This window comes from Hypomesus transpacificus, chromosome 18 (assembly GCF_021917145.1).
Source record: "Hypomesus transpacificus isolate Combined female chromosome 18, fHypTra1, whole genome shotgun sequence".
In the NCBI taxonomy this organism is placed as follows: Eukaryota; Metazoa; Chordata; class Actinopteri; order Osmeriformes; family Osmeridae; genus Hypomesus; species Hypomesus transpacificus.
Window position 1 is genome coordinate 11,405,801 of NC_061077.1, and position 26,484 is coordinate 11,432,284.

Below are 26,484 nucleotides of genomic sequence, written 5' to 3' on the forward strand. Positions count from 1 at the left end.
TGTCTCACGTGACTAGGGTTTCCTTTGCACGAAGTCAACCATTCCCTTACTAGAGCACTCATTTGCTAAACCAATGACAACGTTTCATAGTAGAACGTCCAAATCGGCCATGTTGTGGTTTTGAATAAGGAAGAAGCGGGAGAGGTTATCTTTTAGCGAGTTATTCCACCGTATTTTCAGTTTAAAGTCAACTTCTGCACTGTTATTCAATTTCTGGAGTCATTTTAAGCTTTATTCTGTGTTTTCTAATGTAGCTTTGGTAGTTAAATACTCAAGTAGAAATTGCAACACAGTAAATACCTCTATAAAACAGTTCGCTAGCTAGCTTGCTAAGTAAGCTAGCTAGCTAGCTAGCGTTAGCTAGCTCAATTTGAAGAAGGTAGAGTATCTAACATGATGGTAGTTCGCTAGCTAGCAGTGTTAGCTAGCAAGCGAATAAGCCACAGTTAACCTACCACAGGCGAATGACGTGTAGTGTCTTTAGGTGTTTTGGCTCCACTAGGAGGTGGGTTGGAAGTATCCATAGTAGCCATTTATTTTTCGGCGAGTGGAAGCTTCTGAACTTCTCCAAACATGTTCAATAAGATTTACGAATGGATAGGAACAGGCTTTGGCAACCTTCGCAACGGAGCGCCAGATGCGGACCAGCCAGATACACATGGAGTACAACCGGGTGGTCCAAGTAGGAAAAAAAGATCAAATGACTGGTATGTTTTGGCAACTGGCTTTAGCGTTGTATTTAACTTAGGATATCAGTGTCAGTTTTCTTGATTTTTGTTTAGGACATTGACACACGTGGATCGCAAAGTTGCCCGTGCAAACGTGCTGACTCTGCAGGTTTACTTATGCCTCTGGGTTTGCAGAAGTGCATACATCAAAGGGGGACGGGTTTGGAACTTACATTTTCAGTTATCCAATTTCTCAAACTTTTTCTCACTCAATGAAGTTTGGAGGATGGAGATACGCTCGATCAAGATGGCATTGCAGTGAAAAAGTCTCGTATGGGTAAGCAGCAAACGTAACTTCATTTTGACATGTGGATACTTGAACCTGTCAGAGTGTAGAACTGAAGTGTACTGATCCCCAGGTGACCTCATAGACTCAGTCAAGACAGCAGCTGAGGGGATGAAGAGCCACAGCACCAACATGGCCTCATGGGTCAAGAACAGTATGAGCCCCACCTTGGGAACCTTCCTGCCTGCCTCCGACGGTCCCCCTTTACAGCACCAGCCGGGACCCTCGACATCCACCTCAGCTTCATCAGCTGCCTGGCCGCAAAGTGAGGTGTGTGATGCTTCACCTACATGTGGACTACTCCACACTCATGTTGTTAGGCATTCCATTTCGATTGAGAAATATTTGTTCTTGTTTGCAGGCCCTTGAGAGGAACACTGCTTCTATGGATGGGACATTTGCTGCTCCCGCAACGACTCTGGATTGGAAGACCTCAAAATCAGGCAAGAATGTGTATGAAAACATTACTGCTGTTGCCTGGCAACCACAGCAATGTAGCCATGGATATTAACAATGTGTGTACTTTGTCTCGGTCTGCAGAGTCATTCCGTATCGAGAGGTCCATGATGGGTTCAAAAGTGTGCAGGCGGCAAGTGTGTATGGGCCTGGCCCAACGTGAGGCGCCCAAAACCAACGGGCACCCCGTCAGTGTGCCACCCTCCTCTGCCCCCAAAGCAGCCTGCCCTCCTCCACGACTGGGCAGGCCCCTCAACCTCCGACCACATGGAATTACAAGGCATGTCCGCCACTTCAGAAACGCACGGTCGTGTTTGCGAGGACATTTGAGGGCGTCTGCACGAGTCTTTTCAGTACCTGCTCGCCCGTTTCACTCTGTGGAGCTTGGTGAAGAACTTTCCCCGTCGGTGTGACGGGTCATTTTAACCCAACGTGTCAAAAGCTAGCCCCCCTCTGTCTCTCTCTCTCTCTCGTCCCCACAGCCTGGACACTACACCAGGGGCTGTGTCAGCGGGCAGCAGTTCCTTCACCAGCATGTATGAGAAGACCTTCCCCATCAGGGTGGTGCAGAGTCCCTCCCACAGCGGCTCCATCAGCCGCCTGCTGGGCGCCAGGCCCCGCTGCACCGCTCAGGAGGTCAGGGGACTGCCGCAGGCTCGCTGGGCCCCATTCACAGCACATTACTAACTATTAGTTGTGCCGTCAAGTGTCTCTCAGAAGGGTGCCGGAGGGATGTTGAGATCCAGCGATTGGCGCCCTGCTTGTACTTAATGAGGGAGCTTCATGGATGGTGTTTGGTTTTCTCCCCCCCCCCCCCCATCTTCCCCCTCCAGTCTGTCCGGGAGGAGGAGAAAGAGGTGTACAGACAGCTGATCACCATGGTCTCAGGGGGGCAGTCTTCTCTGCTCCACAACGGCAGCTCCCCTGGGATGGTTCGCTCCCACCGAGACTTGTGAGTAACAGCAGCGTTCCCTCCTCAACTCGCCACACTCGGACGTCTAGGAGCACCTTGCTCCCATACCTTCCCCCGTCTCACTCCCTTCTCTCCCAACGACTCGCTCCCCCGCAGCACCAGCTTCCTAAGCTCCAGCCGCCGACTGCTGCACTTCTCCCCCACTGGGTCAGGAGCGGGCGAGGCCTCCGAGAGCCACAGCGGACCCCCCAGCCCCAGGCCCGGCTCCAGCAAGGGCTACAACAACTTCCCCAGCCCCGGGGAGGGCTCCTGCAGCGGGGGGCCCGGGATCCAGGCCTGGGCCCCAGACTCTGAGCTCAGCCCCAGGGCAGCAGCTGCCGTCCAGTCTGTCCCCTCCCCGGCCGCCCTGCAGGACACCACCTCTCAGGACACCCAGTCGTCAGGTGAGGTCACACCCATAGGGGATCCATTATGTCGTGGGATGGAGTCGTTTCACTGTTTTCATTGTGCTCCGATAAATAATAAGTTAACAAAATGCAACTCATCTCTTTGTCCTTGTCTTTGTCTTGCAGCCCATGATGGGGACTCTGTAATCATTGTGAGAGAACAGAAAGGCAAAAAGGCAGAATCTTCAAGGTACCTCCCTTTTGGTGTCCTAATTCTGTGTGTCAAAGAGGATGTTTGCATCTCCCATATTTCCCAGCTAATTTACCTGGTTTGCTGTCTCCACAGTGTACCCTGCTTCCAAGCTGAACTATGGATCAAGGAACTGTAAGTTTGCCCCCACATTCCAAATCAGATCGCAACTGTTACAATTAATAGATGATCGAAGAGAAGGGGTTTTGATGTTTGGATACAACAACGAGTGGCTGTAGCTGTGATGCTAACGGTACATCTGGCTGTCACAGGACCAGCATGTACGACTCCCGTGCTCGAGAGAGGCGGAGACAGATCGACGAACAGGAAGCTCTCGCTGCCCAGCTGTTAAGACAGGTGAGTCGGAGCCAGTCATAGCTAGCACCTATTGTGAGATACTGGTCACTTCCGAGAGAACCGTAAACCAAAAGAGGAAGGAGGGATGCCTATGATGCCATTCACTGTATCTTCATAAGAAAGAGAATTGAGAAGGTCTCACGAGCCCCGCCCGTCCTCTCTGCTCCCCAGCGGCTGACCGAGGAGAGCCACCTGGGCCGTGGGGATGTGGTGCTCCGCGTCCGGGTCCCCCTGGAGAAGGAGGTTCCACTGGCCCCGGTCCTGGAGGAGCCCACAACCCTGGAGGAGAAACCAGAGTTCCCTGAACTCTCAGAGGTACGATCGCTTTCATTCCTTCCAGCAGCCACATGCTGTCTTCTAGGAGGGGACCTTGGTTTAGTTTAGACAGGAAGGTCTTCAATAAGTCTCCAATATTACTTTCGATAAATCATAAGTGGGTGAATCACCAGTTTCGGAGGAATTTGATGACCGCAGTTCCCTGGAACTAACGCGTGAGCTGATTGGTTTATGAGAGGTTGTGTGTGAGCCAGTGGAGCTGGCATAGAGAATGTGTGTTGACACGGCAGGGTTTCCTCTATGTTGATTTTTGCCGCCACGGTATCAGGAATAGGGCTGTACAAAAGGCCGTCTATCAGCAGTGAGAGTTAGAGTGCATGCGCGAGTGGGCATGTGCCACTGGGCGTCCTTGAGAACTGTAAGTCATATAACTTATGTTGTCAGTACATTTAAGCCTGTTATTGTATTAGTCGATAGTTCTTGCAAATTTAAATTGACTGGTGATTTTCGTTGTTTGTATTCTTCACCTGCTACCTAAATTGCACGTGGCTGTTGATTCGATAGCGATTGCTGAACACCCTTGCTCACGTTTGTATTTTAGGTGCCTTATTATGCTAAAGTAGTTACACTGCATTAAGATAATGTAATTAATAGTGGGTTTATTATTTGCTACAGAGTGCAAATGGGGTTGTTCGGACAGACCTGCCCCCACTGCTAAAACAAATCCTAAAGTAAAGCCTGCACTGTGTCCACTGTGGCTGTGTTCTCCCTGCAGGCGATGGAGGGGGAGGTGAGCAGGGCCCTGAGGGGCGGCGGCCAGGACGAGGTGCTGAGCGAAGGCTTCCGGCTCACCATCACACGCAAGGACCTGCACACACTCAGCCACCTCAACTGGCTCAACGACGAGGTCAGAGCCCAGCACCCACAAACACTGGCCTCTCATCTCGACCCCATTCTTCTCAGCACATGGCCTTACTGTGTTGTGTGACGCCTGCTGCTTTTTTAACGTCGAACGATGTGAAATGAGATATTTCGTGGTACCACAACATTAGTATTGATGTCTAACAGCCTCTCTCCCTCTTCCAGGTGATCAACTTCTACATGAACCTGCTGGTGGAGCGTAGCAAGGAGCCCAGCCTGCCCTCCGTCCACACCTTCAACACCTTCTTCTTCCCCAAGCTGCGCAGCGCTGGCTACTCGGCCGTCCGCCGCTGGACCAAGAAGATGGACATCTTCTCAGTGGACATCCTGCTGGTGCCCGTCCACCTGGGGGTGCACTGGTGCCTGTCGGTCAGTGTGCTCAGCTGCCTCACGCGGCACACGCCCCCTCCCTCACACATCCAGAGGACACGCTGGTTGTTATTGTTGAAATGCTCAAAAGGGGAGTCAGATGGCTGAGCGGTGAGGGAGTCGGGCTAGTAATCAGAAGGTTACCGGATCGATTCCCAGCCGTGCCAAATGACGTTGTGTCCTTGGGCAAGGCACTTCACCCTACTTGCCTCGGGGGAATGTCCCTGTACTTACTGTAAGTCGCTCTGGATAAGAGCGTCTGCTAAATGACTAAATGTAATGTAAATGCTATTTTGATTTGAGCATCAGTCAACCGTGTACAGGCTGAAACGGCTAGATAAAGCGCTGTCCTCCTCTGACTTGGATTCACATGTTCACCAATGCTCTTGTTTGGTTTCCTCTAAGGTGATGGATCTCCGCAAGAAGAGCATCACGTACTTTGATTCCATGGGAGGAACCAATGACGAGGCCTGTCGGATATTGCTGTAAGTTCAATCAGGTCTGATAAGGGATTGTTGAATGCGTTGCAAAGACGTCATATTGTCAAATGTAATGATGTTACTGGTAGAGCCAGGGAGCTGGCCCCCAGGGTTCCCTAGTCCCTCTTTGTCTACATGTTTAGCTGCAACCAGCAGCTCTATATCTTGGTCAGTCAGTTGGCACACCAAAAATGACATAAGTGTGGCTGTATCAAATTTGCACCACATCTAGCGTTTGAGCTGTGACATACGTAGGTTGCAACCTTCTGGAGAGAATGCTTTCAAAGACTAGAATGCCAAACTTGTGAACTGAATGTAATCAGTTTATCACTTGGCTGTAGGAAATACCTTCAGCAAGAAAGCAAGGATAAAAAGGGCAAAGAACTGGATACCTCAGACTGGAGTCTGCAGAGCAAGAGACGCAATGTAAGTGCTAAACCAGAACATGGGGGGATTTGTTCATGACAAGACTGGCAACACGTCACGTGTCAACTTCCTTTCCTTATTCTCTTGACAGGAAATCCCCCAGCAGATGAACGGTAGTGACTGTGGGATGTTCACATGCAAGTATGCAGAGTACATCACCAAAGACAAGCCAATCACATTCACACAGGTACGTACAAGAAGTAGCCCGTCATGGGTGATATCGCTGGTGAACCAATCCAAGCTTTGGTAACATGCTTTCTTGTTTATTCCCAGAAACACATGCCATACTTCAGGAGACGGATGGTCTGGGAGATCCTGAACAGGAAACTGTTGTGAAATTGGGAGGTTTTTTTCTTCTAACTTGAGCGATTGGACAGCTGAGGGCAGGCGTGGTTGTCCCAATTCTGCTGAAAGATCCAGTTAGTCTCACTTATTTAACAGACACTCAAGTGCAGAGATAGTCTGCCCTGGTTTTGTTAAGTTGTCAAAGCCCCACCAGCTCTGCCATATCTGAAGACCTGATGCCCACCTGCCTCAGTTGGCATTGAAAGCACTGCCCCCTCCATCTTAGTGTCATTGTTTATTTGTTGATACTTGGACAGTTTTGCAATGAAACAATACTGTGTATTGCCCAGCAAAGCCCTCTGTTTTGTAAAAAATCTCACACTTATATTCTACCCGAGTGTTTGTCAGAACTGCTTCTAATGGCAGTCCAGGTTTACAGATTGATGTCCATGTCTTACAGAAAGAGAGAAGACAGTCCTGTTGGACCAACAGTTTATTTTAAACCATTGCTGCCCTTTGTATTTAGCGATTGTTGATATTTTTGTAATCTACTTGTTTGTTGCGTCCAATAGAGGTTATTTTTTACATGAAAATGTTCACTATCCTAAGGTTGTAAATATTTCAACCACCACACCTCAATCAATAAATATGATAAATTAAACTGGTGAATTTTTGGGTAAAAGGGCTATTAAAGGTCATAGTATGGTGTTGGCCCTTTAACATTTTGACTCAGTTTTGTATAATTTATTTCATGTAGCAAGTAAATATCTATAGTGATGTTGAGGATGTTACAGTCAGTGTGATTAAGGCTGGGGGTAAGAAGGGACTGAGGGTTTGTACAGTATATGAAGCCAACTTTGCCCTTTTGATGGTAATGTAAGGTGTACATATCTCAGAAGGGGATGCTGTGTTCTGATCTGGACAGAATTACGTGCCTGAGGCCAAATTGCAACTGGACGTTCATAGATAAGATTACGTTAAATCAAACAAGGCTTTTTTGGGAACCAATTAGTGGGAAATTGGCCTTTTCAGGGTCTTTTTAAGTGTGCATATTTCTGCTTCTACAGTTTCTTGGACAACGTATTTAATATAAATTTTGTAAGTTTTTATCCTGTTTTGTATCTAGATTAAAAATAGTTTGAAAAATAAATGCAATTATTGTGAATGTCTTGCAGTGTGCTGTCTACTTTGTGCCATTTCTAAAGCAACAGAGAGTGAAACACTCAGACATGTTAGAAACGAGTTTAACTGTAGCTTCAGATAAAAAATATTTGAAAAGCTATGGTATATACAATTTATAACAAACCATGTTATGAATTACTTTCATGAATCATGGCTGGCTAAGAAAATAGATTGTACAGTTTTCAATGGAGAACATGGTCTTTATACTGTATAATAAAAGGCAAAATACGTGAAAAAAACAAGTACTTTTAATTAAAAAATTTACCCAGCTCAAAAACATTACACGAAAAAACATATTCAAAGCCATAGTTTTCTACAAGGGAAACACGTGGCACAACAGGACAAATAACTGAGAAACCAAACAAGTTGAACATTTGCCATTGGATACACATGATCATCTAAACAACTACCCAGACCTTTTTTTCACCAGTGATATTTCCACATCATTTGACTTCAGAAAAGTCATTCAACCCACTGTATATTTCATTCTAGATACACAATAGTAACCTACTTCCAAATCTAAAATTAGCAGCACAATATTTAATCTGTTTTAAACCTTTTAGTGAACCATTCAGTGAACTCTGAAAAAGGACAAATGCATTAAGAAAATCTTGAATAATGATGGACTGGAAAATGATTTGGTTTCAGAAAACCTCACAAACTATGGTTTGGACTCGAAACAGTAATTTATTTGTCAAAACGTCTTTCCTGTGTCATGACAAATGCGTCATTGAAGTGATTTGATCCAAATGTACATCAATGCATAACAAAACATGAAACATCTAAGCAGTGCATGATCAAAGTTAACAGAAATCCATTTAATTTGAGTAGCACCTTTTTACGTCTTTCCCAAGTGACAGCTAAGGCATTTCTGTGAAAAAGTGTTACTACTTATCTTCTGATGGAAGCAAACCATCTATTGTCATTCCACAATGACCATGAACTAAAAACCAGATTTTAAGATCCCCATCTATGCGCATCAAACAGGAATAGAAAGTAAGAATGAGAAAACGACATTGCTCCAATATGGGTGAAACAGCTTACCGGACCACCGCCCATTTGATGACATCTTTGGTAGTAACACAAAACTAATATCAAACATGTTTGTTCTAAAACGTCAAGGACAGTTCCATTTGAATGGATGGCAGGTGGCCAGTATCCTGTGGTCTGTTCACAAGCTATAGTGTTGAGGGATTTCCTCCAATCACTAAAATTCCCTTTTTGCACATCATTTCTTTACCATTAGATGGACAGGAAGCAAGGACAGTTATGTTTAAATCAAATAAAACATACATCTGTTGATATCAAAGCAAGTTATTTGTCCTACCATCATGGGAGCAACACCCATGCACCATCATATGAAAGAATCTGGTATATCTGCAGTATTGCTTTCAGAACAATAAATCTGTTGCATAGATCACCAGCTATTTTGAAAACAAAACAGCATTATTGGACGACTGACTGCGGGTGGGTGTGTTCTTCCAACATTGGACGGAAGAGTGAGGATACTATGGCCACAGTACCAGCTGTGGGTAGGTTTGAGGTCTACTGTGGTTACTGCCTTTCAGAACATCCCAGAACCTTGCTTTTAAACACCCAGCTGAATGTATCGTCCACTAGCATGAGTAATCTGTATTAACATTTATCTTGAATTATCCCCTAAACACTTGGGAGAAAATTCCAGTTAAAATATTTTACTTCCCAGACATATTTGTTCACTTTTGTGAAAGTACTGAAGTGCCAACGTGACGCAGAGATTACAAACATCTGACCCATCCAGCCTTCTGATCTGATCAACAATAAAACCAGACATAAAGAATCATAAAAATAGCCAAATGCCAAACACAATACTAATATAAAAGCAGGATTGATCACACTGTACATTAAGTCACTCTAATACTGTTTAATAATGCTGTAATTCATCAATAGTTTCATTATGTTGACTAATACAATATTTGAAAAAAGATGGATAGGTTTTGGTCAATATAAAATAATGACTGGTCGAATTCAATATAAATTAATAAATAGAAAGTTAATGTAATAGAAATGTGTAATTACAGCATTATTACACGGACAGAGCACCTTAAAATCTTAAAAAGCATTTATATCTACTGTCCAAAAGAACATTTCACTACTTTAAGCACAAAGCACACTACCAAAAATAAAGTCAAAACCTCTTGAAAAATATGGTCGATCTAAAAAGTATTAAAATTGAATAAAAAATCTCTGGGAACGTTCTTTAAATAAAAGTCTGTAAATCAAGATAAAAACGATGAATGTTAGAGACCATTCAGCTAAGTGAAACCAGAAGAAGCCGTTGTTAATGGCAGGACCAGTCCTGGCCCTGTTCATACATCTTGCCCAGGGCGCCGAATGTGCTAGGACCGCCACTGGTTAATGGCATTGTTTATTTTGATCAAAATAAAATTATCATCTCATTCGAAGACTTTGACAAAAGAAACACAAAGTGTTTGAAGGAAAGGAGCTTCCCAAGCCACTAAAAGAAGAAGCCAGTTGACTGTTCACTACCAGTGTTTTGGCAGGGACAGTTGTTCTTTTGAAATTGTTGATCAATACAATTTGAAGCCATTAGCTCTTTATATCTCAACATAATATTCCTAACATTAACAATCAAATCCATTGATGTATTGATTGTCTGTAGCTTTTTCTGCATATCCAGACTGTTGGTATGTTATAACATAGAATACATTTTAGTGATGTTTTTTGTAACATATGAACGCAAGTGCCAAAATTATGAGATAAGAACACTTTTAATTCTGTTCTATTCTGAAATATTTGTTCTGAATCAAATCTGTGCTTGATGGCACCAACACTGGCCCCAGTTGCAGACATTTTAGAGTACATAGCCTTCTCTCTTCAAAAACATGAAAGTACTTAAATAGAACAAGGCAGAGTAAAGAGGGAAGAGACTGAAGAAGAGACTCTTGAAATATGTACAGAAAATACAGATTCAAAGCAATAAGAAAACTAAATAGAAAAAAGAAAATGTACATGACACGTCGCTTCCCTGTTCCTGGTTCCATTACAACGCCCCAGAATGTTTGTAGAAAATCTCTTGATATAATTATGTGCACGCACACACACACACAAAAGTGTCATCCTGCTTTGTTTTCGTTTTTGTTGTTGTTGACTGGACGAGTAGTTTCTCTTATCAAAATAGACGCTCCGTTCTTGTTCCACATAAACATGTTCCACTGTCATCTTCCTGTCTGGTTAAAGTATAGTTTCTATTGTAAAGTAAAGGTCCACTGTGCAACAGTTCCTAGTCCTCCCCCAGGCCCCACAGTCCAAACACCGAGCAGGACAGGGGGCAGAGGCCTGTGACAATGACTCCACCTCTACAGGAAGAAACAGACAGGAGAAGATGCCACGTCACAACGAGCCTCCAGAAACATGGATAAAGACCCTTTAGTTCCACATCACAGTGTCTCATCAGTTAGCTGTGATTGGTTACTGTTTAGCAGCATGAAATCATCACTTTAGCAACAACGCTCAACAGCGCTCTAGCTACAACTACATCAGCACAACCTACCTCTGTGTTGTCCTCACTTGCCATGCTGGTAAGAGTAGGCTGTGTGTTCTGTGGGTGTCTCTATGGCAACTTGTTGGACGGCACTTTCCTGAAACAGATGGAAAAAAAGGGCAGATTTTTCGGACAAAAGTCACATTTCACAACCCTGAACACTAAAATCCAAATGTAAACACACAGCGTCATGTATAGTGGGATCAGGTAAGATGCTGTTGGCTTCTTACCTCAACTGAAACGCTGGCAGGAGGCACTTGTGTGTACTGGGGTATGAAAGTCCCCTGCATAGCTGCGTTAGCAGGCATGTACTGAGGAGGAGAACAGGGAGGATATGTTCACTTCACATCAATAAGAATATGAAGACATCAGGTTTGTACTACTCCAAGACACTTTGCAAAGTATACACCCAGGCTGTTAGGTAGTAGGCTGTTAAGATGTGGTTTTACATAGCTACCCACAGTACACTGAAGAGTGTCACCAGCAGGGCAGTTGTAATGTCATGTTAAGTGTTTGTGTGAGTCTCACCGTGCCAGCGTTGGCCATGGAGAGGTGACTAAGTTGTTGGGTAAGAGGTCCCATCATTGAGGTGGGCTGGATGGACATGGTGTGGTCCATCCCTGGCGTCAACACTGCCCCCTGCAGACACGTCACGTTAGTACGTTAGTACACACACACACACACACACCACACATATACATTCCTAGCATTATAGTATGAATAGAATAGAATAGAATCGCTCACTGTGGGCTGCATGAGGTATGACTGGTGATGCATCCAGGAGGGGTTATGAACCTGCGGAACACACACACACAAGCACCAATCTTCACTAAAGGTCTACTCCTCTGCATCACAGGCGGATACACCTCGAGTCAGTACTGTACCTATTGAACAAACACCTGCATAAAAAGCCACGGAAAGCCTGATTCCGAAAGTCATAAATAATGTATGAGCATTTGGAGAGTGGGCTCTTTGCTCGCCCACCTAATGGGGCTTCACTGTTCTCATTCTACACACAGCTGTACAACAGAGTGGGTGTGGACCTGGTAGGTAGACACTGGGGAATGCATGTACGGAGAGAGGGAGGTCTGGGCAATCATCCGGTTAGGAGCCATGCTGTAGGGAGACGAGTAGAATCTGGAGAGAGAGAGAGAGACAGAACTCAAATGCGTAACCATAATGCACGTATTTCAGACCACGGGTCCACCTTGGTGTTCAATACCGAGCCTCTTAATATTACAATTGCAGACCTAGATATTTCATGGCTTGGCATATGTTAGTCTACCTGTATGTTTTGACGATTTAACATAACAACATAGTCCTACCCATTCTGTAAGGCTGTGGTGGGGTCGTACGCCAATGTCATCCCTCCCTGTGGACAAACAAGGGACAGACTCACACATCCAAGAAAGGTTTGCCACCTGTTTTCTAAACACAGTGTGTTCATTGTTGTCAATATACACGGGCTGTATGTTGTCCCTCCATACGGTCACAAGCTAAGCAACCCACACCGCGGGCTCACAACAGAAGAGAACCAGCCTCGACGACCGTTCCAAACCCCAGGGAAGACTGAGCGTCACACCGTTGCTTCCCCACAGCGCCCGAGCGGCTCATCCTCACCGTGTCTCCGTCCCTGCCCCAAGGCCGGCCGCTCTGGAGGTACTTCCCCTGGCTGAGGCGCTTCTTCTGGCCTCCGTCTGCAAATTTACACAGGAGGGGCTCTGCTGGCACTGGAGGTTGGAGAGATGGGGAGCAGTGGTGTTATGAAACGCAGCACCCCAAGGCTCACCCGTCCTCTGTATGGGCTCAGATACCGTGAGGGGTGGGCTTTCTAATCAGCTTTCCTCGGCTAGGCCGTGTGATGAAGAGGGGGAATCGGGACTTCTTTGATGTGCTGTTAAAGTTGCCAATGCAAACATCTGTGTGGTGAGAGGTGCTGTGCAGAGGAGCCTCACCAGGAACACCTGGTGGGGTTTTGATATATTTGCCGTTGAAGTGCTGAATGATGGTCTCACATTTCTCCTTCGACTCCATCCTGAGGGGGGGAGGGAGAAAGGGGGGCATATTTTTGGCCCTTTCGAATCATTCCTTGACAGAATATTTCATTTGGAGAAAAAAAATCCTCACTTTGAACTGTTCAAAACACCTCATACATTTAGGGGCGCTGGTTTTCTTTCAAGTACCAGACAGCTGCAGTTGGAGGGATTGGTACAGTACGTGCTAACCACTGTGGCCACCAGATGGCTCCCTCTGCAGATAGTTGAGTCTCCCTCCTCATGCTAGGGGGTGTTTTCAGGCGATGATGGATAAGGAATCTCCCACCCACAATTTCACGTGGCCCACCAGATCGATCAGGCCAAAGAAACTCGGAAACCGCCTTCAAACAAGCTCCAAGGCAGCCACACATTTCTCACCTACAGATCCCATCCGAGAACTCTCTCCTGGTGACGATAAGGAGGATGCTTAGTCTAAGTGTGACCCCGCCTGCAGTGTTTTACCTGGCGAAGCCGACCCCCCTGCTGTTCCCGGCGGCGTCACGGAGGATGCGTGTGGAGATGACCTGGCTGAAGGGCTTCAGCATGGCCTCCAGCTCCTGCTCGTCCATGGACACAGGCAGGTTGGAGATGTACAGGTTGGTGGGGTCTTGTTCCTGTTGCTATGGGAGAGACGGGCAGGGAAAGTGCATGAGTGTGCGTGGGGGCGGCCAATCGGGAAGTGTCATAACCATGAGTCACATATGCTTGAGAGCAGAACTTTAGCGAATGGCTACTTTTAGCTTGAGGAAATGTTCCTTGTTTCGAGGGAAGCGGAAGGAGGGTCGGGGTGCGGAGAGATGTTCCTAACACCTGACTAACTGACCTGACGGCGCTGCCTCGGCTTCCATGCCCAGAGGACCTGTTGCCTAGCTCATTGTAAACGCAACTGAAACTGAAATGGGGATTTGAGTCAACAGATACAAGGCTGTTTGTTTTTCATTGATTCCCAGATAAAGGATGAGAAAAGAGAGAATGGCCCAGGGAGAGGAGGAGGAGGGGGAGGGGGAGGAGCTGAAACAATATGGGATTTGGATAGAGAAAGTAGTAGTGGACTTGACATAACAGTCTCTGGCTCGATCTTCTCTCTCACCCTCTCTTTCCCTCTCTGTCTCTCCCACAAGAACACTGCTCGGCACAGAGGCAGGTGTCAAACCTGATTCAGACTCAACAGAGCATGACGCCATTGCAGTCTCCTGTGGCAATCTACAGTTCATGGATGTCATGTGTAGAAACATCTGTAGCAGGTTGTCAACAGGGCCATCCTCACATGTGTCCTCAGGCATGAACCAGTATCTCTGTCGATCCTGACCTAGAATCCACGTGCCAGACAGGACCGGTTCTGTGGGCTTGCATGCGTTAGTCAAATCATGCAGATTTGGCAACACTTAAAGTGTAGTCCTCAGAGACCGGCTTGAGAAATTCTTGTTTTATGTCACAGGGGTTTGATTGATTTGATCCCTATCCGTCTGCTACCTGCCCAAACAAATTGAATCTGCGGAGGTAAACAGCTAAAGATAGCCCGGCGATATCCAATCTGGGTCTCTCCCGAGTGGCTGCTTTGCATATTCATTACTTGGGTGTGCAGATGTGATTAAAAAGCTGTAAATGCATTTCAAATTCATCTCCCCCTCATGAATAATGGATTTGTGATTGCTGCAACCTGTGTTGGAGGTGAATCCCCCCTCCCTCGTCCCCCGCACCACGATGAGGCGACTAGAAGCGCCAATTGAAACCAGGAGGAGAAGAGGACTGTGGGTTTCACCAGGAATGACTCACCATGAGTCAGAAGCTTGGGCTGACGTCAATGTAAGTCAAGTTGTAAAACCTTCGCGGCCGACACCCGAGTGAAATCGGGTTATTTTTTGTGAGTGAGAATGTCAGTGATCCAGCTTAGGCAGACAGAGATCGGCTTTTCCAGGGTGTTAGGTGTGTGTGTGTCAATGTTCCAGCTGAGCTGAGGTTGGGGGCAGGGGGAGGTGGTGGTGGTGGAGTGTGTGGTTGCCAAATGTACTCAGAGTGTGTGTGTGTGTGTGTGGACGGGGCGGGTGGCTGGGCGTGGGGCCCTGCGGAGCGGGGAGCCGCTCAGACACTGACTCAGACACCACAAGGGAGAACAGACGAGCTCTTTGTGCAGGGAGCTCTGGAAACAGGCTCAGGGACACACTCCCTCAGCGCTGTCACTGAGCAATCCCCTGTAGTGCACACACGTACGAGCACACATACTACATGCATGCCCACGCACACACCAACGTACATACACACACGCATATTCACACACCCTACAGCTTCTCTCTTGAGGCACTGTCAACACAGGAGCCCAAGGATAACCAAAACAAGTCACACCCTGAGGCCTGACATGCCAGAGAGAGATAGAGAGATAGAGAGAGAGAGACAGAGAGAGACAGAGAGAGAGAGAGAGAGAGAGAGAAGGGGGAGGGAGAGAGAGAGAGATAGAGAGAGACAGAGAGAAGGGAGAGAGGGAGAGAGAGAGAGAGAGAGAGAGAGAGAGAGAGAGAGAGAGAGAGAGAGAGAGAGAGAGAGAGAGAGAGAGAGAGAGAAAGAAAGAGCAAAAGAGGAAGTCAGAGTAGTCAGTGGCTGTAGTCTGACTGCTGTGTCTGTGGGGCCCAGAGAACAGATCCTGGTGTGTGTGGGGGTGTGTGTGGGGGGGGGGGGTCATCTTACCTTGGCCATCTGGGCCTGGACGCCCCCTGCCTTCAGCGCTGTCACCGCCTTCTGTGCTGCGGCCGGACTGTCAAAGTCAACAAAGCCATAACCTACATACACACACACACACACACACGTCACACAAGGAAATCTACACTTGGATTTGGCATATCACATGATGGCAGAGTGTGTACCTATGTGTGGGACTGTGTGTGTGTGCCACTACAGTCGACAGATGTGTCGCTATACAACTGTACCCACCTAACTTGTTAGTGTTACATCACAACCCGCACACACACGCCTGTGTTGAACCAGGAAGAACACGCACACTATCTGGAACCCAATACCTCAGCTAGGGGGCATTTACAGGGATCCCTATCTGTCACATACCATCATCCTACCGTGACCTGCTGTTGTCCTCACCTTTACACTTGTTGGTGGACTTGTCCAAGATGGCTTTGGTGGATACGATCTTCCCATAGCTGTCAAACCCAGAAGCAGATGGTTATGGTTGACAGACTCGTTTGAGTAGTCACACTCGATTGACAAGAGATGTATCTGTCTATTAAAACAAACACAAATCTGCTGAGGACGTTTAACATGACTTCCTGGAACGCAAAATGTAGCAGCCTGAAATTTGAACCGCCCACCTATTTTTCCTTTAAGCACGACCCTGTGTAATGGTTTCCTACATAAAAGTGGGTTGGAGCGAAGACACTTCAAAACGGTTGTTTCACTGGGCCGTTTCATCGCTTGCGGCATAAAGTCAAATGGGACGTTGCAGACTGCAAGCACTCGCATTTACCATCCTCATCACAATGCTTTATCAGTAAGTAGAGGTGCCATATCGTCTGTCGGGCCCTAAGTATCCTGCAGGCCTATAGGATTCACTTTATATCTTGAGCTCTAAGCTGCTGCAGGCCTGTGGGATTTAACCATCCCTGCAGCTCGATCTGCTCCATCTCTCCCGGCATGTATCTGCAGTGTAACCTGATCTCCCTCTCCCTGGCTGTCCTGGATAGCACTAGGCTGGCTCCCACCCACACTATCACGCCACTAACATCCCCCTACAACTAGCTACCATTACAGCCACACTACACAGCAGCCCTTCTCTCCTGGGTCCTAGCGGCCCTCCCTGTTTGCTCTGTGTAGGTGGCTGCCTGATGTCTGGGTTACAGTCGTCATGGTTGTAATAGGTTACCTCAGGCTGAATGGGAGAAATATTACTCTGTTATTACAATCTGTTGGCATATCAACTGAATTATGCCGCAATATATCACTGTAAGTCAAGTCAAAATGTGAGGGAAATATGGTTGACATTTATACAGCAAGCACTTCTGACTACTTCTGCAGTCTATTAGTTCAGGTAGAGAAACAATCTATAATGTAATTTTGTATATAATATATACAATAATAAAAACAGTCTTCCTTGAGTCAGCTTCCTGGCAGTCATTGGTCTCTCTGCTCTGTTAGGAACACATATTGGCATGTGCAGTGTATTTTATGGACTCCAGCATTTCCATTAAAGTACCTCATATTGGTGTTAAATAAATCAGACTTTCAAATGGAGACGCTAAAACACAACAGTACTACTAGAAAGTGTCTATGCGAACTCGCATTATGTTTTTTGATCCCATCCTATCATTACTATTTCATGATTTTATCATCTTGAGACTTAAGTTGATGACACATAGAACACACATAAATCTTCGTGTCATATCATTACCATAAGGGACCATGTAAAACAGCAGCATGCATTTTACATGTGTGTGTTTGTTCAGAGTGCCAGACTATAATATGCTTTAGCAGAGGCGGTTGCTTGTGCTTTAGGCTCTAGCTATACAATGCAACGTTTGCCAACCCCCTGTACTCTGGAGCATTGGGAGTGTTCACCTCGGAGCTCTGCGATGCGGAGCGCACCCGGAACACAGACCCAGCCATGTGAGGAAGAGAGAGAGAGCGCTGTGTCCGGGATCTCATTGGTCAAGCTAGCGGAGCTGAGGCAGAATCTGGGGTCAGTCATCCAGAGATGGGGAGAGAGAGCGAGAAAGAGAATGCACTCTTCCCTCATCCCTAGCTCTCTCTCACTTCCTCCATTCCTACATTTCAGAGAGCATGCGTCCAACAACTTCCACTGAGTTGTGTCAGCTTTGAAAGGGGGAGGGGAGGGGGGGGTTGCTGGTTCCTGGTTATCGTGCGGGCATATCTGTTGCTGCTCTGAAATACTAGGAAAACCACATCTAGTACTCCTAAACTTTTTTTCTTTTCTTTTTGTTCTGTGCGTCATTCTGTGCAGACGGAGGCTTTTCTTCCAGTCATGCTGGAAATTCAGTTAGAGGGTCATTCCGGCATGCGGCATGATTTCATCAGCTCGACTAAGAAGAAAGATTCCCTGCAGTGATTTTTGCGGCTCTGTAACGCCAGAAATATGAGACCCCTCCCACCAAAGAGCACCACCTGACATAGAAACCCTCAGCCTTCCACCACTCCTCCCACAGACTCTCCCTCCCTCCCTCTCTACTCTCCATCCCCCTCTCCTCATGTCGTTGCCCTTGTTTGTCTTTCCCTTTCCCCTGGGCACACTGTTTCCTGTAGGGCCGAACAGCCTCATGTGAGCCATGTCTTCCAGACAGCTGTAAAACAGCAAGCCTCTCCCACTCTCTCTCTCTCTCTCTCTCTCTCTCTCTCTCTCTCTCCCTCTCTTTCTTTTACGTCTCTCACTCTCTTTCTTTCTAACACATCTCTCTTTTCGTCCGCATTTTCTCCCTCTCTCTTGATCTCTCTCCTCTTCTCTCCAACGTCTCCCAGCTGCTCTGTTTCTCATCACCAGGCTCCAGTATCCAATTAAGAAGAAAACCAGCTCATTCATCTCATCCCAACTTGTTTTGATCTGTCTGCTTCAAGATCTAACAAACAGGGCTCACGTGATCCCTGCTGCCTGGCTTCTGATCGCACGCTTCCCGCATCACAGGCCTCCAACATCACAGTGTGTGGACGTTCTACAACGAGCGCAGATGATGTTCCACGGAGACATCCCAGTCCAGAATAGGGGAGCCTTTCTCTTAAGATGACAAGACCCTCGTACTCTGTGTAAGGCCCCTAAACTCTCTGGTGTGCAGTACTGTACGCAGGGGAACAGTGAATCATATCGTATGGGAGAGGAAAAAACCGCCAGCGTATGAGGGACAGAGACTCAACACGTCGACGGCCAAGGTGTTGGAAAGTCTCCCCTCAGTTGTGCCCTCATCTGAAAGGTTCTTAGATCGGGGGCCCAAACTGATGTTGATCTTTCCAGAAGGCCACTGACTGGTGATGGCACAGGAAGACCGAGTGGAGGAGCTTAACCGCATTGCAGTGTGAGAACTGTACATGCTTGTGGTTTCAGTGTTAGCATGTATTATGGTAATGTCATATATAATTCAACTATGTAAAGGGTGTGTCAAAATGTATATATTACATGATGTATATTTTATAATGTACTGGATATTGGAACAAGTCAATATCACTTAAAAACCATCTGCTTTTTACCCTGCGTTTTCATCCCCACCCTTCCTCCCCTCTCTCGTTCCCTCCTGCGCTGTTTGACAGGGAGTATTCAGCCAGACGGTGGCTTACGTGTGTGTGTGTGTGTGTGTGTGTGTGTGTGTGTGTGTGTGTGTGGAGCAGCGATGAGTCGGTCAGGTACTCACGGCTGACAGAGATTGACCAGGTCCTGGTCTGTGGTTCCTGGGTGGAGGCCACGGATGTAGAGGTTGGTTTTACTCAGCTGGTCTCCTCCACCTCCTCCTCCTCCACTGCTGCTGCTGCTGCCATTGCTGCTGCTCCCAGGGGTAGTGTTGGGACTGGTTGGGGCCATCTGATAGTTGGAGGACACATACGTTTGCTGGGAGGAAGAGAGGAAGATAGAGAGGACAAGCTAGTGAGCTGCCAGTTTTCCATGCGTTCACAGCCTGACGCCTTCCTGAGAATGGAACTGGGAGATTTTAGGGAGCATTTGAGGCTTTGTTGCTTTCAAATGCTCAACTCAACTGTTCAGAGCAAAATATAGTCATGACAAAGTCCTTATTAAATCCATTTATTTTCTGTTGGACAATCAAATGACACAATAATCATTCCAGTATGATTGCTTATTCAGGCAGTAGTCTGGACTGATACACCAGCATCCAGGTTCTCATGGCCTACTAAGTCTCTCTCACCTTGGGGCTAAATTGGAGAAGATCAATTAAGAACACAATTAGTTGGATCACCAGTTACAAGGGCTGGTTAAGCTAAAGGCATGCTGTCAATAGCAGCTCACAGACCCAGGGTCACTTCCAAGCAATCAATACAAATTCAAGTCCGACATCTCTGTGGTGACTTTCATCATTCTGGATATTGTGGTGGTTGGCTAACAAGGGGAACACAGTCCAATATAAACTTCACCTGCGACTGTAATGTCATTGAAATACTTTAAAATCTACAACTATTGCCTTTTATATTATTTACATTTGGGTTGCCTGCTCGCAACAGTTCAATATTGAGTTAACCCCCCTTTGGAGTAAAATCATTAACGGATTTGACGAGTCACAGTCTACACAAGTCGATATTCACTTTCATTTAAAACCTGAGAGAAAGGGATGGATGAAGTTGGAAAGACAGAATAAACTATGATAAACCGACTTAAGTTCAAATCTCTTGGTTTCATTTAGAAAGAACACATGGTCTTGTTTCAAAACAGAAATACACTGACAAAGACAACAGACTGTTAGGGTTAGGCATAGCCTTTGATGAGAACCACATCAATGGAAAATCCCCATTAAAACAGCTTCCTGGTCTTAGGCAAGGGATCCATATCCGTGCCTGAAACTGACCCAACGGTTTCACTTTCATACTGCAGCCCTGTGTCTTCATGTTTGGGCTATGTTTGGCTCTCTCATTGACTTGCCATCAGTCTTAGAGGAGGAACTTTTTCATTAGTGAGGGTCAGTAAACCCACCCGCGGCAACAAAGGGCTGGCTTGTTGGACACCAGAAGGTCACTGCAGGACCACTGGCCTATTAACAGAACAGCAGTAGAGCGGGAATAGAGCTTATTATCCTCTTCCCGTAAGATGACTTCTTGAAAACACACACTTATTGTTGTTATGCATTTAATGTGTTATGGAAGCAGAATTAGGACCACCTCTAAACTGTATCAACGGCATCATCATACTAAGATTATAAAAAAGGTTTACTAGGTCAAATCCATTGATGAATCTATAATTTGTTGATCTTGAAGTCAGTTCTTCTGTATACAACTCCTACTATCATCTTTGAGGAGATTAACAAATGAGGACTATCGGATTCTATACTGTATTTTGGTAGGAATGTGAATGGTGATATCCATTTCTGAGGTCAATCCCAATCACTGCTCTACACGCACGTTTTATGAATCCTTCCCTGTTGGTGTGCCCACATTTTCCTCTGCAAACACAAATGAGCAAACTCCTCTCTAATATCCCCCTCTCTTTTGCATCAATTTACCGTTGTTTGTTTTTCCACCGTCACAGCCTCCTCCAGAGAGGAGTGATGAAGGCCAGCGTATCAGGCATCTACGCACCTGCAGGGAGAGGCCGGGGAAGGGAGGACTGCTTTGAGTCCTGGGCACATCCAGTGCTTTCTAATTGGCGACGGCGCTCGTTAGCGTAAAGTGCTAATCCCTCTCATGTGCTCTCCGGTCAGAAGGTAGACTGTCTCATTAAGGAGCGCTCCGTTTGGCCTGTTCTGAGGAAGGACCAGGCAGAGGCTCACCCACCAGCCCCCCATCTGCAGCGCCTGACCGCGCCAGGTGTTTGTGCCACACATGCTAAAACATACCCGTCCCTACGGGCAGCGCAGTAAATAAGCAGGCCATTGAGTCAACGCAGCACATTGATGCCAAGCACTTCTCGACTGGCCTAAGCCGATGTGCATGGCCGCCTTATCAGTGTTATTACAACCATGATGTGCAGGGACCAACTGTAAACAATGTTCCACTGTAGCAGCATACTACGAAACAAGGTCCCTCCCCCCTTGACCCCCACATGAGCAGGTCACCACTGTGCAATGCAGGGAGGGGAGCCTGTGTATGGTAAGCAGTGGATCGTGCATGCATGACCACGAGTCACGAGGCTCACGTTACTGCTTGCTCTTCTGCTTACAACAGCACCACTGGACTGTCTTGTCAGCATGGACGATATGAACTCCCAGTGAGTCGACGCCGCGAGCTTGACCCCCTGGGCCGTCTAATGGCTGCCCTTCCTGCTTCGCCTGTCAGGCTTCCCTCAACAGAGCCCCGGAACACGTTCTCTCTCGCTGTTCCATACAAGCACCACAATGGGAAGTCTTCACATTCTTTACATTCCGACGCGGTAAACAAATGTTTGTCTACGGCCTCTAGTGTGTGGTCTCATTCAGAGGATGCTAGAGGAGGAGTAGGTTGCAGTCACCAGCACATTAACTAAGTTCTGCAACGTGCCTGGGATTCCTGTGGTAGATATAGGATGTACCTATCTGAACTAAAATACCACAAATTAAACATGGTCTGTTGAGAGAACATAAACAGCATGTGTGTGTGTGTGTGTGTGTGTGTGTGTGTGTGTGTGTGTGTGTGTCTCCGTGTGTGTGTCCGTGTGTGTGCTACAGTCTGGGGACTGATGAGCTGATGGCTGATACTGGACCTCGAAGGTATTCCCAAGAGGGATGCAGGTGATTTAGGGACAATAGATAAGAGAAATTACTGAGAGTAACGACAACCTAATCACTGGCCATCAGTCAGGGCAGTGTACTGGATTAAAAAGTACATTTAAACGACACAAATGGCCAGTTGTTTCTTAATATTCACAATAACATATTTGCGACCATATTCAACATTATAAAAAGTACAACCAAGCACATAAAATGATAGTAATCCTTACTGTACATGTACATAATTGATATCCTGGAGACAGGATACTATTTCTATGAGATATGGGTATGAGAAGATTCTAAACATTCTTATACAGCCGTAAGACAATAAAAAATACAATTAAACACACTGTAAGCTGTTGAGTAATAAGCTCCCAACACATCATTTGTCAACACATTTCTGTTACAAGAACATCAAACATAGGTGACTCACAACATAAATGATGTTCCAGAACAACTTACTGCTGAAATTATCACATTTTTATAGACATTTCTAATACACTGACATTCTCATATAGCCTACAGGATAGACAAAACACAGCTAGACATTTTGTCCTACCTGCTTGGTAAAAGGGATTTTAAAAGGCACAGTGGAGAAGATCATGTTGATGAAAATTGTGCTGTTACAGGTCCAAGAAAAAAACTGCTGACTATTTTCAACCTGTGCCACCAAATCTTCAATATAGGCATGCAGGTGTGAGCTCTTGTTTGGCCTATTCCTCATGCAGTTCCAACTTAAAACAGGCCAAACCCCTAGGAGCAAGCAAACGGTTCTGTGATTAACAGAAAAATAAACCACAACCCATAAAACGTGGAGGGAGATTAACACCCCCTTTAAAGAAGAAAACTCTGTCTTGTCCAAGTGAACTGAATCACTGACAGCCAAGAAATAAAGGTATGCGAAAGGGAGAGAGTGGGGGAAAAAGAAACCGGGGATAGCGGGGAGGGGCGGTAAATCGAAAGCAGAAGAAAGGGAGGGAGAAAAATCTCTTAATCCTTTTGTTCCCCCACTCTTTTCCGTGTACTAAAAGACATAGACCAGAGGTGACCACTTGACGTTGTCAGATTTCTCTCTGTGAGACTTCTCAGCTCTAACAATGGGAAACTAAGGCCGTCTTTTTTCTGCAAAAAGACTTCAGCTTGAAAAAGCATACACCCCTCTTGAAATAAGCACATTTTGTTAGAAGCTAGAATTCCAGGAATTCCAGGTCATTAATCTGTGCAATCTGAATTCCTGCCAACCATGAGGCAGGGAAAGAAATAACATAGCTAGGAGAGGGAGTTGGGGTTGAGTTGCAGTAAAGACACACTGCATCTGCAATGGTGTGTTCTGCCAGCAATAAAAACCTTCTAACACTGGACAACAGTTTACAGTTATTAAGCATCCATTTTCTTTAGCCATTATTAAAACCAATGGACCATCCCAAACACACAAGTTTTCAATCACTAACAGAGAATGCACATTTACGTAAACTACATTATGAAAGCAATCAAACAAATGTTTGATGCTTAATGACAGAGAAAGGCTTCCTATATCAATGTCAAGCAATTAAGTGTTAATCCATGGAACCTACAATAAACGTAAACCAACGTTAATGTGTGGATAATTTCACCTACAATTCATGTGGATTAGGCACAATATTAATGCAGACGAATAATTACACCAGCGTTATAGCCTATATGTCAGCAACTGTTAGCCTACTGTTCTTATGGGTAGCCTCCTACTTTTTCATTCTGGCAGACGGACGTTTCCAGCCATCATCGTAGAATTTCTAAGGGGTGGAGCATAGGCTAGCCTTTAAGCGTAAAAAAACTTTCGGTTAACTTGCGGTTTATTCAATGAACCCTATTGAACAGATAATCCATCACTAAAGCTGGAGCCATTTTATTTCGTTTATAAATTCATAGTCAACCTTTAAGATTTTAATTATTTCCACACAATTTGCTCAGCAAGTTGAATCCTTTCATTGACTATATCCCTCTTTAAACATGGATAGAGCCGAACGATTCCACATCCGCATGAGAATACGTTTATGGCCATAACGGTCATTAAACGCATTTGCACAACATTATTACAGTGATAAATTAAACACAGTGTGGAATAGTAACCCCGACTTTAGTTGATGTGTTGAATGATCCACTTTCAAGGACACTGCAGATTAATGTCGAGCAACATAACTGCCGATACAAATGTACGAATTACTCCACAGTCAAATATCTACTGTTCGAAAAGGGTATTATAAGGCACTGTTTTACCTTCTTACTATTTCTGCTGGTATAACCGCCGTATGGGTTGATTCCTGTCCTTGGCGGTACGGAGAGCAGCATTTTTGCAGCACTATGTCCGGAGTGGAGAGCACAGCCAAGGCAGTCAGCTGACGTCAGCCAGGGAAATTCAGTTTGGAATCTGTGATAGTGATTGGAAGTTGCGCTCTCAGCCTCTGCTGTGCGCGCTTGAGGTTAAATTGTTATTTTCTTCCATACATGATGCATTTCTGATGGATACCATGTGTGTGTTGTATGTTTTGGGTTTTGTAGGCTTTATGAATCAGACCTACTGTAATAATCTCTATGAATTGTTTTTCATATTTTTTAAAACAATGTAATGTTTTATTGTATCACTTAACTGGCAAACCTTCTCGAAAAATAGGGTTGAGAATAGTTGAAAGAAAGATTTAGATAAAAAGTATAAAGTAGCCTATGGCAATGGGTAACACGATGTAAAGTATATATGTTCCGTATGTCCATACGCACCTTCCTGCCACAGTAAATTCTGTGTTTGTGTTAACTTACATGGCAAAAAAAAACTATTCTGATTTTGATTCTAAGACGATAGTGTCCTTGGATGGCTCTTATATCCATGTGAATGACAAGTGTTTTCATAATCAACGCAAGTTGCTTGGCAACTAAATCCCCCGACCCCTTGCAATGGCTTGTCTACAAGGCTGATTAGCCCTCAAGTGTGCAGTGTAGGCCAACGCAAGAGTTCACTCTCTCACATTGGCCTGAAATGTGCACATTGTTGCCATGACTGACAAAAGTTTCATAATCCATGCAGGTGAGACACTTCAGATGATTCTCATGAATTTCATCCAGATTTCATCATTAGGTCTAGGCTATACCTTGTCAAGTCAGACAAGGATAAAAGGATAGGCTTACTTTTGTGCAAATTGATGAAAGGCCTTACTCCTTAACTAGGAGGAGTATTGAATGTACCTGACATTCTTTGTAATTGAATATCATGTGATAATGTTCCGTGTTTTTATAAAACAATAACAGAGTTAAAATAATTGACTGTTGATGTTAGAGCCAAATGGGGTGGGAGTTCCACTGGGCTAAAAGACAGTTTGGTCTGTGACTGGTCTCTGACCAGTACCGGGAAACTGAGTATTCAGGAAAGAGGCTCGTGGAGAGGATGGGGAAGAGAAGGGTTGTAAAACAGGAATTCCCCAGTTGGTAAATTACAAATGACAAATCACTGCCGATGACGTTCTTTTGCGAAATAATTCAACTCTACATTAAAATGCCAATGTTGGTTTTTGGTTTAGTTAACATCAAGGCTGCATCACACAGTCATTGGCTATAGAGATAATTTAAAATAAGTTACTACAGGATGCTTTCATGTACATGCCTGCCATTTGTATCCCAGTAATCTATGAATCCTGTGAAAGAGTAGGAAGTGAACTTTGTTCGATCCAGGTCCTTCAGCCAAGGGAACATTTGACTGTCACTGCATGCTACACATTCCTCAGGTGTTAGTATAGCCGACTCAGTAATCAGCTTTCTGCAGAAGCATGCACATTCACCTATCCAATCTACCTGTAAGGCTAGACCAGTGGAAGCCTGACATGAGACAGATAGTTTCTCAGGAACAGATATAGCCGGGTACATTAACTTTTACCATATTAATAACTAAATTACTTTAAATTGTTTTGTTCAAAGCACCTTTGGGGATGCATGCTGAGTGCATATTGTATGTATGAATGTGTGTGTGTCCGTGTGTGGGACTCTATGTCAGTGTGTGTGAAAGAGAGTGAGAGAGAGTTCTGAGACATGATTTATGCAACAACAATCAATCTTGTTCCAAGGCCGAGGGCTGGTTGTTAGCCAAGCATACTGCATACAGTGCAGTGCTGTGACGCCATACAGCTGGCCCACTGAGGCACAACATTGGTCAACAAACACACACGCACACATACAGACACACACACTACACCAGTCATCTTGACCAGGGGTTCTCAAA

General features: G+C 45.5%; 2 protein-coding genes across 3 annotated transcripts; one reads left to right on the forward strand and one right to left on the reverse strand.

Moving 5' to 3' along the window:
- Nucleotides 1-87: 87 nt before the first annotated feature.
- On the forward strand, nucleotides 88-7,278 carry senp1 (SUMO specific peptidase 1). Its single transcript, XM_047040693.1, has 18 exons — nucleotides 88-707; nucleotides 947-1,005; nucleotides 1,088-1,284; nucleotides 1,376-1,457; nucleotides 1,555-1,750; nucleotides 1,953-2,106; nucleotides 2,304-2,422; nucleotides 2,540-2,826; nucleotides 2,956-3,019; nucleotides 3,116-3,154; nucleotides 3,292-3,376; nucleotides 3,548-3,691; nucleotides 4,428-4,559; nucleotides 4,739-4,942; nucleotides 5,348-5,427; nucleotides 5,763-5,847; nucleotides 5,939-6,034; nucleotides 6,121-7,278. The coding sequence occupies exons 1-18, from the start codon at nucleotides 574-576 to the stop codon at nucleotides 6,181-6,183; spliced, it is 2,220 nt and encodes a 739-aa protein (XP_046896649.1). The 5' UTR covers nucleotides 88-573; the 3' UTR covers nucleotides 6,184-7,278.
- Nucleotides 7,279-7,544: 266 nt separating this feature from the next.
- On the reverse strand, nucleotides 7,545-24,635 carry rbms2b (RNA binding motif, single stranded interacting protein 2b). Of its 2 annotated transcripts, XM_047040744.1 has the most exons (15): nucleotides 24,498-24,580; nucleotides 22,801-22,994; nucleotides 19,248-19,441; nucleotides 15,982-16,040; nucleotides 15,577-15,668; nucleotides 13,357-13,514; nucleotides 12,814-12,893; nucleotides 12,479-12,588; nucleotides 12,184-12,230; nucleotides 11,902-11,995; nucleotides 11,603-11,653; nucleotides 11,387-11,497; nucleotides 11,089-11,169; nucleotides 10,868-10,955; nucleotides 7,545-10,673 (listed from the first exon to the last, which is right to left on the reverse strand). In XM_047040744.1, the coding sequence occupies exons 2-14, from the start codon at nucleotides 22,963-22,965 to the stop codon at nucleotides 10,881-10,883; spliced, it is 1,317 nt and encodes a 438-aa protein (XP_046896700.1). In that variant the 5' UTR covers nucleotides 22,966-22,994; nucleotides 24,498-24,580; the 3' UTR covers nucleotides 7,545-10,673; nucleotides 10,868-10,880. The 2 variants fall into 2 exon arrangements, with proteins under 2 accessions (XP_046896700.1, XP_046896702.1); XM_047040746.1 differs by lacking the exon at nucleotides 22,801-22,994 and having other exon boundaries at nucleotides 24,498-24,635.
- Between the last annotated feature and the right edge of the window lie 1,849 nt (nucleotides 24,636-26,484).

Excerpts from the sequence above, each read along its gene's own strand:
- rbms2b (XM_047040744.1), bottom strand. The coding sequence starts at position 22,965 with ATGAGGAATAGGCCAAACAAGAGCTCACACCTGCATGCCTATATTGAA. Across the intron at positions 12,894-13,356 it reads AGGGGGGTCGGCTTCGCCAG|GATGGAGTCGAAGGAGAAAT; the intron begins GTAAAACACTGC and ends TCCCCCCCTCAG. Across the intron at positions 11,654-11,901 it reads CCCCAGTGTCTACCTACCAG|GTTCATAACCCCTCCTGGAT; the intron begins GTCCACACCCAC and ends TGTGTTCCGCAG.
- senp1 (XM_047040693.1), top strand. The coding sequence starts at position 574 with ATGTTCAATAAGATTTACGAATGGATAGGAACAGGCTTTGGCAACCTT. Across the intron at positions 708-946 it reads AAAAAAAGATCAAATGACTG|TTTGGAGGATGGAGATACGC; the intron begins GTATGTTTTGGC and ends CACTCAATGAAG. Across the intron at positions 3,692-4,427 it reads AGTTCCCTGAACTCTCAGAG|GCGATGGAGGGGGAGGTGAG; the intron begins GTACGATCGCTT and ends TTCTCCCTGCAG.